Raw genomic sequence first — 15,234 nt, forward strand, 5'->3', positions numbered from 1 at the left:
ACATCCGCGGAAGCCGCGCGAAGGTCATATCGTCGTTCCCGGACGGACGCAGAGGAAGCCAGCGAAGGCATGCGCGAAGGACACCTGAATCAGATCATCATCATCTAGAAGGACATCGAGGGACTATACAAGAGCTTAGGCGAAACTATCAGCGTTCCCCTCACAAGTCTCGAGAAGATCAACCCATAGACAAGTTGATCATCGATATCAAGTATAAGAACTACAATCATTATATTGGTTCTGTTGAATCCATGGCGAGGCGTATGTTAAGCTGGCCTAAATAGATCTAGAGCGATCAATTAGACACTTATCACCAGACTTAGTAACCACGACTTCTGAATATAAGATGATCCATCGCGGCCCTACTTAGGCAAAAAGCCGCCCGATCCACATCCTGTTAAACACAGAGGCTGTTCCGCGAAGCAAGCTCATATATATATTTATATATATATATATATACTAATCGGGCTTTGACTCGACACCTTAGCGATGGTCGCGAAGGCTAAAGTAACTCAAGTCTACTTCACCCAGAAGATCTAGAAGGGATACTTGAGAACCCAGCGAAGTCTCGGCGTTCACCGAGGAAGTCTCCTCCAAGGTTTCCATATACTAGCCACTTTCGTCATATATAGCTACTTTCGTCAGTCCGTTCAAGGCGTCGCATAAGTTGATTATCAACTGTATGCCAGATGCGATCTATAAGCCTCTGTGAAGATAATTGCTTAGGCTATTTACAACACAGAGCGTCGCTGTATTATTAGTCAGCGACATTTCATAGATCTTCACAGAAATCAACTATTCGTATAAATTGCTAATATACAATCCCGGACGGCGATACGATTATCTACATGCGTGACCATTACGCATATCTGCAGAACAATTCAATATCGAAATTGAACAGCAGCCTTGTTACAGCGAGTATAACTCTTAATCGTCAAAGTTTCTGAGGAAGAAATATGTACAACAAGTTCAAGCGTTAATTCTACAATTATGGCGATACATTCATGTATACAGTCTACAAGCTCACAACTTGCAAGTTGTTTATACCCATATATATAAGGAAGTGAATTATATTCAAAACTGAAATTATTTTTCGACAACCAGGAAAATAACCTACCCAGCATAAAATTTACAGGCGAGATATTTGGCCCGGAGGTTTCAGCGGTTACCATTAACCCTCGAAACCGTGGTCACTTTCGGATAACCGGGAAGCTACGGTGAAGACCGGCGTTTATGCTAATATCAGCGGCGACAAGAATTTATTCAAGGTGGGTTTTCCGCTACACGGTGACATCTGGCGGGTATTTATACAGAATCAAAATGCCTTGTTCTGATTGGACGCGAGGGACAGCGACCTACACAGAGGTCGATCTCTGTTCACAGTTCAAGACTTACGTCACAAGTGACAACTATATATCAGTGAGCGAGCAAGCCTCATTACAGTCCAGTTAACCTGAACATTGATTAGACTGCCTTTCTTCAAGTTAGAGACCTCCCCTGTCAAGTTAAGGCGAGGGATCGGCAGTCAGGCGATTTTACATAAAGTTCAGCGAGGACAGACACACCTGGTTGTGCACCTACATCGTCAAAGGATTTACTTAGCGAATTACCTAGAGCGAAGATACAAGTGGATCTAAATCCACAGCGTTTTCAGACTACAGCTGAATTTCATCAAGCGACTAACACAACTAGATGGTTAGTAAACCTACTAAACTTCTGTTTGGAGAATAAAAGCGAAATTTCCGCCCAACCTGGGGATATGAATATAGTGCTCCAACACCTCACAAGTGAGGTTTATGAACAACGCCTGGATGACATACTTGGACCCCATGATACGATGATTCTATCAAGATGGCCAGCAAGAGCACTGTAAATTTATCTCCACCAAACCAAACAGGAGGAAAAATGCAACAGATTTTTCCTCTATCATCAACTTCACGCAGAGTGAAGTCTAGGTGTACTATATCTCCATTTGGATCAGAACTGTCATACTACGTGCATATGCGGATGGACCTATTCCGACCCTCCATGAGCTTAATACTCATGATATTATAGCTAACTTCTAGAATTGTTCTACACAAATGTGATTGAAATAATGGAGGGTTTATTTCTGGAAATCCGATATGGTGGTTGCAAACCATTATCTGAGAGATATCACCACCGAGGGCGTCTCAGGTATACACCAATTCGATCCCATGGTCCTCGCACAACAGCTGACAGTTCCTCGGAGAAGATAAGTCAATCTAACAGATTTTTACTTATCTTATAACAATACTAAATAGCTTCATGCTATATATAATTTACTTAAGTTCCTTTTATCATCACAGTACTATGATTATTACATCATACAATATATAAGTTAACAACTCTACAGAGTTTGTTATTATATATATTTACCTTAAGTTATTCATATCTTAAGAGTAATACTATGGTTACATGATAAATGCATTAGCTAACAAACTCTACAGAGTTTTTGGCTATTTTATACATAGCTTAAGTTAATTAAGCTAACAAACTCTGGGAGTTTTACTATTATATAGGTAACTTAAGCTAATTATACCTTAAGCATAGTACTATACTCATATTATTAAAATATATTGGCTAACAAACTCTAAGGAGTTTTGCTATTATATAGGTAGCTTAAGCTTATTCATATCTTAAGCTTAGTACTATGTTTATATCATATAAGTAGATTAGCTAACAAACTCTAAAGAGTTTTTGCTATTTGGCTTAAGTATCATCATATTTCTAAGCAATATGGTTATATTATAACATGTATTAGCTAACAAACTCTACAGAGTTTTAGCTATTATATATGTAACTTAAGCTTATTCATATCTTAAAGCAGTACTATGTTTATATCATATAGGTATATTAGCTATCAAAACTCTAAAAGGGTTTTGCTATTATATATTTAAGCTTAAGTTTCATCATATTTTAAGCTTTATGGTTACATTATAACATGTATTAGCTAACAAACTCTACGGAGTTCTTGCTATTATATATGTAGCTTAAGTTTTCCTTCATAAGCTCAATACTAGGTTTATATCATAGCTAACAAACTCTAAAGGGTTGTTTTAAGCTATTATACAATTAGCTTAAGTTTTCATCATATCTTAAGCAGTATGTTTACATTATAAAGGTATTAGCTAACAAAACTTCGTGAGTTTTGTTATTATATATATATAGCTTAAGTTTCATCATAACTTAAGCTCAGTACTATGTTTTTAACATAAAAGTATATTAGTTAATAAACTCTAAGGAGTTTATTTTGCTATATACATTTAGCTTAAGTCTAATCTTATCTTAAGCTTAGTACTATGGTTACACTATAAACATATTAGCTAATAAACTCTACAGAGTTTTTTTTTGGCTATTATATATGTAGCTTAAGTTAATAATATCTTAAGCACAATACTATACTCATATTGTAAAATATGTTAGCTAACAAACTCACAGGAGTTCTGCTATTATATATGTAGCTTAAGTTCATTATATCTTAAGCACACTACTATACTCATATTGTAAAATATATTAGCTAACAAACTCTCTGAGGAGTTTTGCTATTATATATGTAGCTTAAGTTAATTATATCTTAAGCACACTACTATACTCATATTGTAAAAATATATTAGCTAACAAAACCCTACAGAGTTTTGCTATATATATGTAGCTTAAGTTAATTATATCTTAAGCTCAGTACTATACTAATATTATAATATATATTAGCTAACAAACTCTACAGAGTTTGGCTATTATATATGTAGCTTAAGTTAATTATAGCTTAAGCACAGTACTATACTCATATTATAAAAATATATTAGCTAACAAACTCTACAGAGTTTGGCTATTATATATGTAGCTTAAGTTAATTATAGCTTAAGCACAGTACTATCTCATATTATAAAAATATATTAGCTAACAAACTCTACAGAGTTTTTGCTATTATATATATAGCTAAAGCTTATTCATATCTTAAGCTCAGCATTATATCTATATCATATAAGTATATTAACTAACAAACTCTAAAAGAGTTTGCTATTATATAATTAGCTTAAGTTTAATCATATCTTAAGCTTAGGACTATGTTATATCTTAAAAGTATTTTAGCTAACAAACTCTAAGGAGTTTATACTAGCATATTAACAAGCTTAAGTCTATTAGTCTTAAGCATTGTATTAATGTTATATATACTTTATCATAATAAGTACATGGTAATAACCTTTTATATGGCAGCTGATAAGTTAGCAGCAGGAATTCATCAGTTCAGTGCCTTTATGAAGTTCCCATAGGGTTATTACAATCATCACAGTTCAAATCACTAATTATTAAAATCCAAAGTATTAGTATTCCCACCTCCGTTCAGTAGGATGCTACAAACAAAAGAGCATGAGTCAGGATAAGGAAAAATATGTAATTTTGGAGTAAAATTGATATTTTATACTTATCCTGACTCATGAGGTCAGCCCTCCCATCCTCCCCAAATAACACTTTGGATTTCCCTGTAAATTCAAATGTTGGGCTCAGTATATGAGGAGAGAGTGAGGCACATGGGTAGAGGTGAAGCCCTCGTTCAGCTTGTGGAAAGGAGGTAGCTTCGTGGTGAATACTAATTAGTGATTTTAAATTGAAGGGAGCTTCAATTAGGGAGATACAAGTGTTCCACTATGTTAGCAAGAAGAAGAAGACAAGCAAAAGAGCATGAGTCAGGATAAGTATAAAATATCAATTTTACTCCAAAATTACATATTCATGCACTCACTCACTCACTCCTGAACCCAGTCCCCAGTTGTCCTTCTCACTCGCCAGTGGTTCCATTCAACAGTATATACTGGATATTGATTTGTCATATGTGACTGGAACCGGTCAGTTTGAGGGCTAGTGGCCCCTGTGCGCAGGAGAGCTTTCCATTGAGAAATGCATATTCTATCACAGCCTGTTTTGACAGATCTAAAGTACTTCCCATCAACCAAATGTTAAATATGTGCGAATCACTGTCAATATTTCTGGTCCAAGAAGGTGTCATACAAAGTCCTTGGTCTTTCATTAGCGGTATGAGTTCATAAATAAAAGGGGCGGTGGGGTAGCCTAGTGGTTAAAGCGTTGGCTCGTCACACCAAAGACCTGGGTTCGAATCCCCACATGGGCACAATGTGTGAAGCCCATTACTGGTGTCCCCCGCCATGATATTGCTGGAATATTGCTAAAAGCAGCCTAAAACCAAACCCAGTCAGTCAGTCATGAACAAAAGCTGTGGCTGTTTTGTTTTTTTTATTTGATGCAAGAATGACAGATAAAAATTGCCACACTCTCTCTTTCTCTTTCTCTTTTTTTTTTCTCTCTCTCTCTCTCTCTCTCTCTCTCTCTCTCTCTCTCTCTCTCTCTCTCTCCCTCTCCCTCTTCCTCTCCCTCTCCCTCTTCCTCTCCCTCTCCCTCTCCCTCTCTCTGAGATGAGACATCTACTGTGTCTCTTACTTTTGGCCCTGTGCCACTACAAGCAGAATTCAAGAAACCCCAGTACCGTTATTTCCTTGTAACCATAGCGATACAGAAGCATGTCGCCTGGTAATTACAGTTTACTTCGATATTCATTAAACTGTTGTGTTGGAACTTGGCGACACCAGTTGTTCATAAAGAAAATCCTGATAGTGCAATCTTCGGATCAAGGAAGACTTCTCGATGCTGGAGCTTGTCTAACGACCAATGTCTTCCTTTATTTAACTGTTGCTGTTTATAGTAAGCAATGCAGTACAACTTTAGATCATCAGATCTGACGGAAATTATAGTTAAAACAGAACCAAGGCTAAAATCTGACATGTTTGCTGGTCAGAGACAAGTAAAAGTCAGGAAGGACTGATGACATTTCCTTGTAACTGATCATCAACCCGTGAAGATCCAGGTTAGAATTGATCTTCAGAAACCCATGCTTTTCATAAGGGGCAACTAACGGGACCGGGTGGTCAGGCTCGCTGACATGGTTGACACATGTCATCGTATCCCAATTGTGGAGATCCATGCTCATGATATTAATCACTGGATTGTCTGGTCCAGATTCGATTATTTACAGACCGACGTCATATAACTGGAATATTGCTGGAGTGTGGCATAAAACTAAACTCACTCACTCACTCACTCACTCACTCACTCACTCACTCACTCACTCACTGTAACTGGTTATTATGGAGATGGCATCTCAGCAGTTGATAATGTTTACAGACAGCTGAAAAAAGAAATTAGTATCCTGACGTCATGGTTAAATGATATACAAAAGTAAAATTTATATGAAATCCTTTATTTCATATCACTGAAGTGCACTGTCGCACTTCAACCAAAGATTCCCATGTGCTAGGGACCAAACACCATGCTGTGTTTACAACAATTACATTTGCAATAAAATATTCTCACAATCAGTAAAAGTCAATCTTATCAGCAAAAAGTTGAATTGAATAAACAATTAAATTTGCATTTGTTTCACTTGAAAGATTAATCAGTCAGCTTCTGTGCATGTTGAGACTGAAACTATCCAAGAATGAAGCACTTAATCAACAGGGACAGGCCTCATTGTCTTTGTGTCACAGCAAGGATTTAGAACTAAACAGAACAAAGCCTGTGAACATTTGCATGGTGAAAGGCTATAATGAATATTAAACGAAGGTAAATGTCACATCAGACATAGAGTTTCGCAGAAACATGAATGAAAGAAATCTGTGTTCCAGAGGCCAACCAAATTAGTTTATATGTTGTGCATCCCTCAGCTTCAGAGGAAGTAGACGGGCAGGCGAGCGAGTGGGTGTGCAAGTAAAATCAACGAGAGATACCGGGAAGAAATGCAGTTTTTTCAAAGGGTGCCATAGGGCCTCAGACAGATAATTTAGGTGTGCTTTGTGAAAATAAGTGTGCCGATATCTTTATGATCCAGTCAAACTTAAAGCATCACAACAGTTATATCACAGCAATGTATTCTATAATAAGTCAGTGAACACCCTGTAAACCTGTGAACTTGAAAGCTGTATTTCCCAACTACTATGAAGAAGGCAGTAATAGTTCAGCTTCATTTGTCCTGGACCCATAAGATATAACACACAAACTTTGTTGGCATCCAAAACGGGATTTCCTGGCGTTCAAAATGGCCACTCCCATGTGGAGCTGCGTGATTCAAAGTGCCACTGATAAACACTTTGATGGGGTGCAAATTTGGTTTTGAATCATTTCAGTTGGTTAAATTTATCTTATTTCCATTAAATGAATCATGGAGCGTATTATCTTTATAATTTTAGTGATGGCACCAAGGCACACTCAATATTTACCATACCATGGTACTCAAATATCAATCCTCGGTTACACTTTTGATCAAGAATGCAAGTGATGACTTGTCTGTTGTATATGATCAGTGCAAAATTATTCACATTGTGAATCTCCCACGTGGTTTCCCACGCTTACACTGTACACTGACACCAAAACAAAATGGCATCCTCTCGCACACTCTCGCTGACTTCTTGTTATAGTCTCAAAACCATTTACAATGTCCGTAGGAGTTCAAACATGGTTTCATGTCTCCAGTTTCAAAATGCATTTACTTAAAACTGATCATCATCAGAGGTATGTGTTTAGAGTGCAACAATTGTTGTATCATTGGGCATCAAAGACAGATACACGAAGAGCATGCAAGACAAGTTTCTTTCTTCCGTCAAATATCCTTCTGCTAAGACACAACAAGGATTTCTAATAATGAAAATGGGATCTTTGAGAGTCATTTTAGAAGTTTGGAAGATGAAGGAAAACCAAGTTCTATGGATAGTCAACTTCTACATTGCGATGAGTGCAACGTTTCGGGGTAGGAACTAACACTATCACTTGCTTGATAACGGTGTTAGTACCTACGCTGAAACTTTGAACTCATCGCAATATAGAAGTTGACTATCCATAGAACTTGATTTTCCTTCATGAAAATGGGAGACAGATTTACCTTTTTTCAAAGCAGGATAATGTTTATACAGAAAAGCAAAAGGGTGATGTGTCAAGAACGATTTTGAATTCCATACAGGATGTCAGTATGGGCCCGGAGGGATATTAAAATCAAACCAACAAATGCAGCTCTAATATGAGTTCAGCTTCACGCTGGGCAATCAGAGCTTGATGCAATCATATTATGGCAGCAGTAGAGATGACATAACATCAACTTGAACCGTATGATCCTCTGGCAGAGAAACCAATTATATGTTACCATGTTACCAAAGTGAATAACAGAGTCTCCTGATACATACTTTGGATGAACCAGGATTTTTCCCTACAGTTTTGGCGGCAGGGAAGGGACTGTAGGCTAGACAGAGCAATTACCCCCCAAGATCACACAAAGATAAATATAAGATAATGATGCATATTGATTTTATCAGTGCCGGAATTGACATTAGTATCATAACTGCAAGCAACGCCAAGGCACAGAAACGACTGCCTACCGGGTTATTTCGAAAACTTGGATTGTTCCATTGATCCGGGCGACTAGCGGGGTCTACTTGTCACGTGTGGTACTTTTTGAATTATTGATGTGATGAGGCCATTGATTGGGATCCTATCCTGCTTGATTGCTTTCTTCGAACTCTGTACAAAGTTTGATAGTTGCACAGAGCGTGGAGCTACATGGAGCCAGTAGGGGGATGGTTGTTATTCCTGTAGACAAGTTTGCCCGAGAAGAAAACTAAATTTAGGAGAAGATTGATTTCTTCGGGCTTTTGGCAGTCAGGACAGAGGAACAAATTTAGGCCAATCAATTTTTTCGTTTCACTCCGTCCATGGTTCTCGATAGATCACTTTCATGTCCTAGGTGGGCTCCTTCGGAGCCATGGCATTTGTGTGGAGCAGGGCAGGGATGGTGTTGATCACTTCACAGGAGTAGCTTTATACAAATAGCCTGTTATCACTATTCTTAATTTGGAAATGAGAGAAGAGTCCCTTGAGTTCAATACCAGTTTTGCTGTTAGACTGTAAAGTTACATGTTATCTTAAACCTGCTTTGGCAGTTGGGTCAGTTTCATACAAATAGCCTGTTATCACTATTCTTAATTTGGAAATGAGAGAAGAGTCCCTTGAGTTCAATACCAGTTTTGCTGTTAGACTGTAAAGTTACATGTTATCTTAAACCTGCTTTGGCAGTTGGGTCAGTTTCATACAAATAGCCTGTTATCACTATTCTTAATTTGGAAATGAGAGAAGAGTCCCTTGAGTTCAATACCAGTTTTGCTGTTAGACTGTAAAGTTACATGTTATCTTAAACCTGCTTTGGCAGTTGGGTCAGTGTCATACAAATAGCCTGTTATCACTATTCTTAATTTGGAAATGAGAGAAGAGTCCCTTGAGTTCAATACCAGTTTTGCTGTTAGACTGTAAAGTTACATGTTATCTTAAACCTGCTTTGGCAGTTGGGTCAGTTTCATACAAATAGCCTGTTATCACTATTCTTAATTTGGAAATGAGAGAAGAGTCCCTTGAATTCAATACCAGTTTTGCTGTTAGACTGTAAAGTTACATGTTATCTTAAACCTGCTTTGGCAGTTGGGTCAGTTTCATACAAATAGCCTGTTATCACTGTCCTTAATTTGGAAATAAGACAAGTGTCCCTTAAATTCAATACCACTTTCGCAGTTAGACAATGAAGTTCAATGTTATCTTAAACCTGCTTTGGCAGTTGGGTCAGTTTCATACAGTTTAGCCTGTTATCACTATTCTTAATTTGGAAATAAGGCAAGTGTCCCTTGAGTTCAATACCACTTTCGCAGTTAGGCAATGAAGTTCAATGTTATCTTAAACCTGCTTTGGCAGTTGGGTCAGTTTCATACAGTTTTGTCTTGGAGTCTGCTGAATTTGAGGAATTTCACCGCATGCTTCAGTAACTAGTGCAGCCAGGCCAACTAGTGGTTGATAGTGTCAGCAGCAACCTACATTATGGGGGCTACATGATGACACATCACCCAGGTTTCACATAATAACCCGACCCATGAAGATCCGGGTTAGAATTCTCTTCATTAACCCATGCTTGTTGTAAGAGGCGACTAACGGGATCGGGTGGTCAGGCTCGCTGACTTGCATAGATCAATGCTCATACTGTTGATCACCGGATTGTCTGGTCCAGACTCGATTATTTTCAGACCTCTGCCATATAGCTGGAATATTTCTGCATGCAGCGTAAAACTCAATCACACACTCACACAGTAACCCCCAAAACAAATAGGTTTGGAGGGTTTTATTTCAATTTGGAAAACTGACCATAACCCTGAGATATGAAGTGGAGAAAACATGTATTTGAAAGGCGTTATTCTTTTTATACCACAATAACGTACAATGTGCATACAACTGTGTTGCTAGTTTTACTGCAAGGAAGAAGTAGGGAGATGCACTTAACATTTTTTCAGAAAACAAGAAATAATCGCAACCTTTATTTCATTTTATTTCTTCCCACCTACCACGGCAAATATTTCTAGAATAATCTTAAAAAATAATAAAAGCCATGCTTCACTCTGCATTTACAAGGAACAGGACCCATGAAGATCCAGGTTAGAATTGATCTTCAGTAACCCAGTAAGAGGCAACTAACGGGATGGGGTGGTCAGGCTCGCTGACTTGGTTGACACATGTCATCGTATCCAATTGCATAGATTGATGCTCATTCTGTTGATCACTGGATGGTCTGGTCCTGACTCAATTATTTACAGGCAGACGCCGTATAGCTGGAATTTTGCTGAGTGTGGCATAAAACTAAATTCACTCACTGCAAGAAACAGTGGTCACTGAATACTTCTGGCCGTGGAATCCTTTTATGTCTATCAGCATGAGTATGACCCAGGTGACCATAGGTTTGAATTCAGATTTGCCATCATTACGCTTCTTGGTTTATTAGCTGTTCATGTTCTCTGTCTTAATGCCAAATATTCACATTTTCCTAGTAAGCATTATGTAGAAAATGTGATTGATTTAAGAGAAGGAGGCAGACAGAATATTTATTTATTAAGGTTTCAAGTTGTGGAAAATGTGAAGTACCATGTTAAACAATCATGTTAACAGGAGCCACTTTGTGTTATGAGTCCAAGATGAACAAACACATCAACCACTGCACTACCCCAATCAGTCTTGCCTGAGCGGGATTCAGACAGATATCCCACAATCGGCTTATTGTTGTAATTGTTCTGTAAGATGCTTGAGGGCAATCTGCTAGGGGAGTGAATAGGGAAGCTCTTCCTCCCATTTTGTAATAAATAGTCTCAATAACAGAGCAAGTATCTGCGGCAAGGGCCACAGCCTCTTAAGCACCAGGAGGATTATTATTGGTTGAGTACAGAAAGCAAGGTGGGCATTGATTGGGATTGTCCTTGATTCCCTGGCTGTCATGATTGAAGGGCCTAGTCGACTGAGTGAACTGTGGACTCTTTTTCGGGATGTTAAAGGGGACGTTTTGTCATCGAAGACAGCCTGTGTTCACCTGATTGGATAGTGTTGTAAATGGGATGAGAAATATTTATGTATAATTCTGTATTCCAAATTCAAACCTGATCTCGTGGAACTGATCATAGATATGTGTGATGAGATGGAGGGCATAGATTTTGGTTGTTGGTTTTATGAAAAGCTGGAGATGTACGCGGTCCAGTTTTATCTCTCTTAGTGAGTGAGCTTGGTTTTATGCCGCTTTTAGCAAAAATTCCAGCAATATCAAGGCAGGGGGCACCAGAAATGGGCTTCACACATTGTACCCATGTGGGGAATCAAACCCGGGGTCCTTGCGTGACGAGCACCCTTTCTCTCAGGAAATATCATGACTTACACGAATGTTTTAATTGTGTACTCCTCATGGTAATATGATGATTATTCATATAACCCAATGTTAATCAAACACTTTATAAATGACCTTTTGTAGTCTCAAACATTTGTCATGCAAGAAAATCAAAGTCAAGCAACAATATATTGTTTGAAGCTGAATTAGCAGATCACAAAAATATTGTTGTTTTGAAAATAATGGTAAACTAATCAAAAGCAGTGGTCCATTTAAGTTAATCTTGTCAGTTTCTTGATGCCACTTGTATCGCTTATGTTGGCAAGGAATCAGTTACACAACACATAGAATTGATCTGGCAACCTAGCAAAATCAGTCTGCAGCTTTGAGTCCATAATGACCATTCTAGTAGTTGTCCGCCGTGATGTTGCTGGAATATTGCTAAAAGCGGCGTAAAACCAAACTCAGTCAGTCAGTCTAGTAGTTGTGTTATTCAGACAGAAACACTAGACCTTATCATACATCATTTGAGTTTCACAAAGAAGTTTTTGAACAGAAATCTCTGCCAATTCCGGAACAAATTCGATCTCCGGGATGATGATTTGATGGGCAAGTTGTAAGACCTGGTTGATTGTAGTACCCTGACATAGGGGATCATTGATCAGGCTATTTATCACTGTTTGCTTTGCCCAGTCTAATATTTACATGTCGCCTCGATGTATTGAATATTCCTGACTTCATATTAACCACTCAAGAACTAATGTATGGTGGAACCGTATTGTGTGTTTTTGTGTCCGAGTTTCTGTTAGTCCTGATGAATTTCTTCCCTGGCTGAACAGGGTATTTCATAGTTTTTTATAACTTGAATAATTTGTTCAAACTTTTCAAGACACAGTTTTAAATAAGTGTATTTTGTCTCTCAGGAAGTGACGTGAATGGTTTTTGGTAATGTTTCAGGAACTGTCCAAGATCACAATGCCTGTGATATTCAACGAGCCAATCAGCTTTATCCAGCGAATCTCCGAGTATATGGAGTATAGCTACCTCCTGGATGAGGCCAGTCGCCAGGCCGACCCCGTCAAGCGGATGCAGGTACGACATTAGAGGTCACTTCCATATTAGCAATTGCATCTAACTTGGATAGCTTGCACCCTGTAGATATTCCGAGCACAGAAGGTCCGAACTTATTCAGGCCTCTCGATACTTTACCTTGTTTCAATTTTTTTTAAAGTTGAGAGTAGTTAAATCATGGACTTAGAATATCTGGCATTTATGTTCAAAATATTTAATGTCATCTTGATGCTTTTCAAATTTTAAGTGGTTCTGCACTACTTTACTAAATGTTAATTTGTGTATTCACCAATAGATAAATTGTGTATATGTTAGGTCGATATTTAAGACAGCAGGTTACAAGAGGTAACAGCAGGGTTTACTCTGAGACAAGCATATCTTCCACTGTACAAGTAGCAACATATTCTGATAACCTTTCAACAATTGTTTTCTGTTTGTCTCACCTGCTGATAACAAATATCTGTATACCCGTAAATATGAAATTGAGGTCTTGTTATCGTGTTTATATTCAAATTCATCTTTACGATGTACCTATAAAAATTAAAATGTAAAAAATATGTTTCTTTAATGGTTTAACGATTTAAGTATTATTAATTTGGCATTGTATGAGCATTAAACATTAAATAGATTTCAGATGTGTTTTTGAGAGAAAAACTCTGTGTGATTCTATTTTTGTCACTTTAAAGCATTTTTATTGATAGATTTAATATACATCAGTAAGTATCACATTGTTCATGACCTTGATCAAACAGCATGCAGAGTTAAGATAGAAACGTACAATGTATTGTGCTGATCATCTGTTCGATAGATGAGACTGCTGGTTGTTCTTGATCTGTGCAAATTTATTTTCAGTATGTTGCAGCTTTTGCTGTGTCAGCAATTTCTTCCAACTGGGAAAGAATAGGAAAACCTTTCAACCCCTTGTTAGGAGAAACTTACGAGTTGGAACGGTGAGATGTGTATTCTTATAGGATATTTATATAGCACACATATCCACGCAGCTAGTAAGTGCTCAAGCCGCTTTTTTCCCCTTGATCAATGGATGTCAATCTCAAATGGCACATCGTATTATCAATCTCAACTCCCTTGGGATCAAAAACTCTTGCAGCCACAAGGCACACCAAGTTATTGCAGCTTTCCCATCGTTACGATGTACCCATTCACAGCTGGGTGGACTGGGACACACAGTCACAGTACTTTGTACAAGTTCACTGCACGTTGCTGTACCCGCAACTAGGTGTTTGCATGTGTTCATGTGGCCACCATCTGGTCATATACCAACGGATTCGTGGGTTCTTTTAAGATGTGCTACTTGTAGTGGCAATGTGTTATCAAATAAATGCCCATCACGTAACACAACACGGTCATTATATCCAGCATTGATAGGTTTTCTATGTATAAGAAACAACAAATCCCTTTGTTGATCCTCACTGAGCTACAAATACAAAGGTTGAATGTTCGGTTCTTCTCAAATATACATTAAATTTGCCTAATGATTTTACTTCATTCCTCACTTTCCTTATGTTAAAGACCGCCTCCGTCGTGTAGTGGTTAGAGCGTCAGCCCGGAGAGCAGAAGGTCGCGGGTTCGATCCCTGACCGCGTCATACCAAAAGACGTTAAAATATGGTACTTGTTGGTCCCTGCCTGGTGCTCGGCATTAATGGGTACAACAAGGACTGGTCGGCTCGGAATCAGTATAATGTGTCTGAGTGGGGTATCCATGCTACACTGCGGCATGGTATCTCAGTGGGCTAGCACTATAAAACCAGCTTAAGTCTGGGCTAGTACAAGCAGCCGCACATACACATACACACACATGCACGTCGTCATATGAGCGAAATATTCTCAAGTACGATGTTAAACCCAATTTCACCTCACCTCACCTTATGTTAAAACTGTAATGTGAGTTTTATGGATTTTGTTCAAATGCAAACTAAATCCATGATAAAGGGGATATTCTGTAGAAGTGCCGTTTGAGAGGTTGCCCTATAAAATGAATGACGTCAGTGACGAGGTTTTGGGAACACATAGCTGGATTATGTCAGAGTGACAAAACATCATAACACATTCGTATCAAGTACAGGCCCCGATTTCTCGAAACACTTAAGTTTTTACTCAAATTTCAAACTAAGTTTGACAATTTGAAATAGCTGAATGTTTAACTCAACTGCATTTTTAAAATAAAAAACCCAAACAACTTTAGTAATCTATCCACCGAACTCAAAATGTCTGCTATGTTTGAGTTTCATATCGATTTCAGTTCATTCTGGGAAATGCATTTTCCTGCGTTTTCTCAACTTTGAGTAACTGAGACTGAAGTTTGTTTCGAGAAATCAGGGCCTGGTTGTCAAAATTGTCAATCTGGTAAACGTGATGGGAGAGAATTCCGAAGTTGTTTATGAA

General features: G+C 38.1%; 1 protein-coding gene across 1 annotated transcript in view; it reads left to right on the forward strand.

Moving 5' to 3' along the window:
* Nucleotides 1–15,234, forward strand: part of LOC124291416 (oxysterol-binding protein-related protein 2-like) — a 105,089-nt gene that overhangs the window by 80,248 nt on the left and 9,607 nt on the right. Inside the window, exons 11-12 of the mRNA XM_046728404.1 lie at nucleotides 12,716–12,850; nucleotides 13,682–13,779. Of these exons, the coding sequence (XP_046584360.1) occupies nucleotides 12,716–12,850; nucleotides 13,682–13,779 (233 nt within the window). The remainder of the gene's footprint in view (nucleotides 1–12,715; nucleotides 12,851–13,681; nucleotides 13,780–15,234) is intronic.

Source organism: Haliotis rubra, unplaced genomic scaffold (assembly GCF_003918875.1).
Source record: "Haliotis rubra isolate DU_JTF1 unplaced genomic scaffold, ASM391887v1 Scf490, whole genome shotgun sequence".
Classification (NCBI taxonomy): Eukaryota; Metazoa; Mollusca; class Gastropoda; order Lepetellida; family Haliotidae; genus Haliotis; species Haliotis rubra.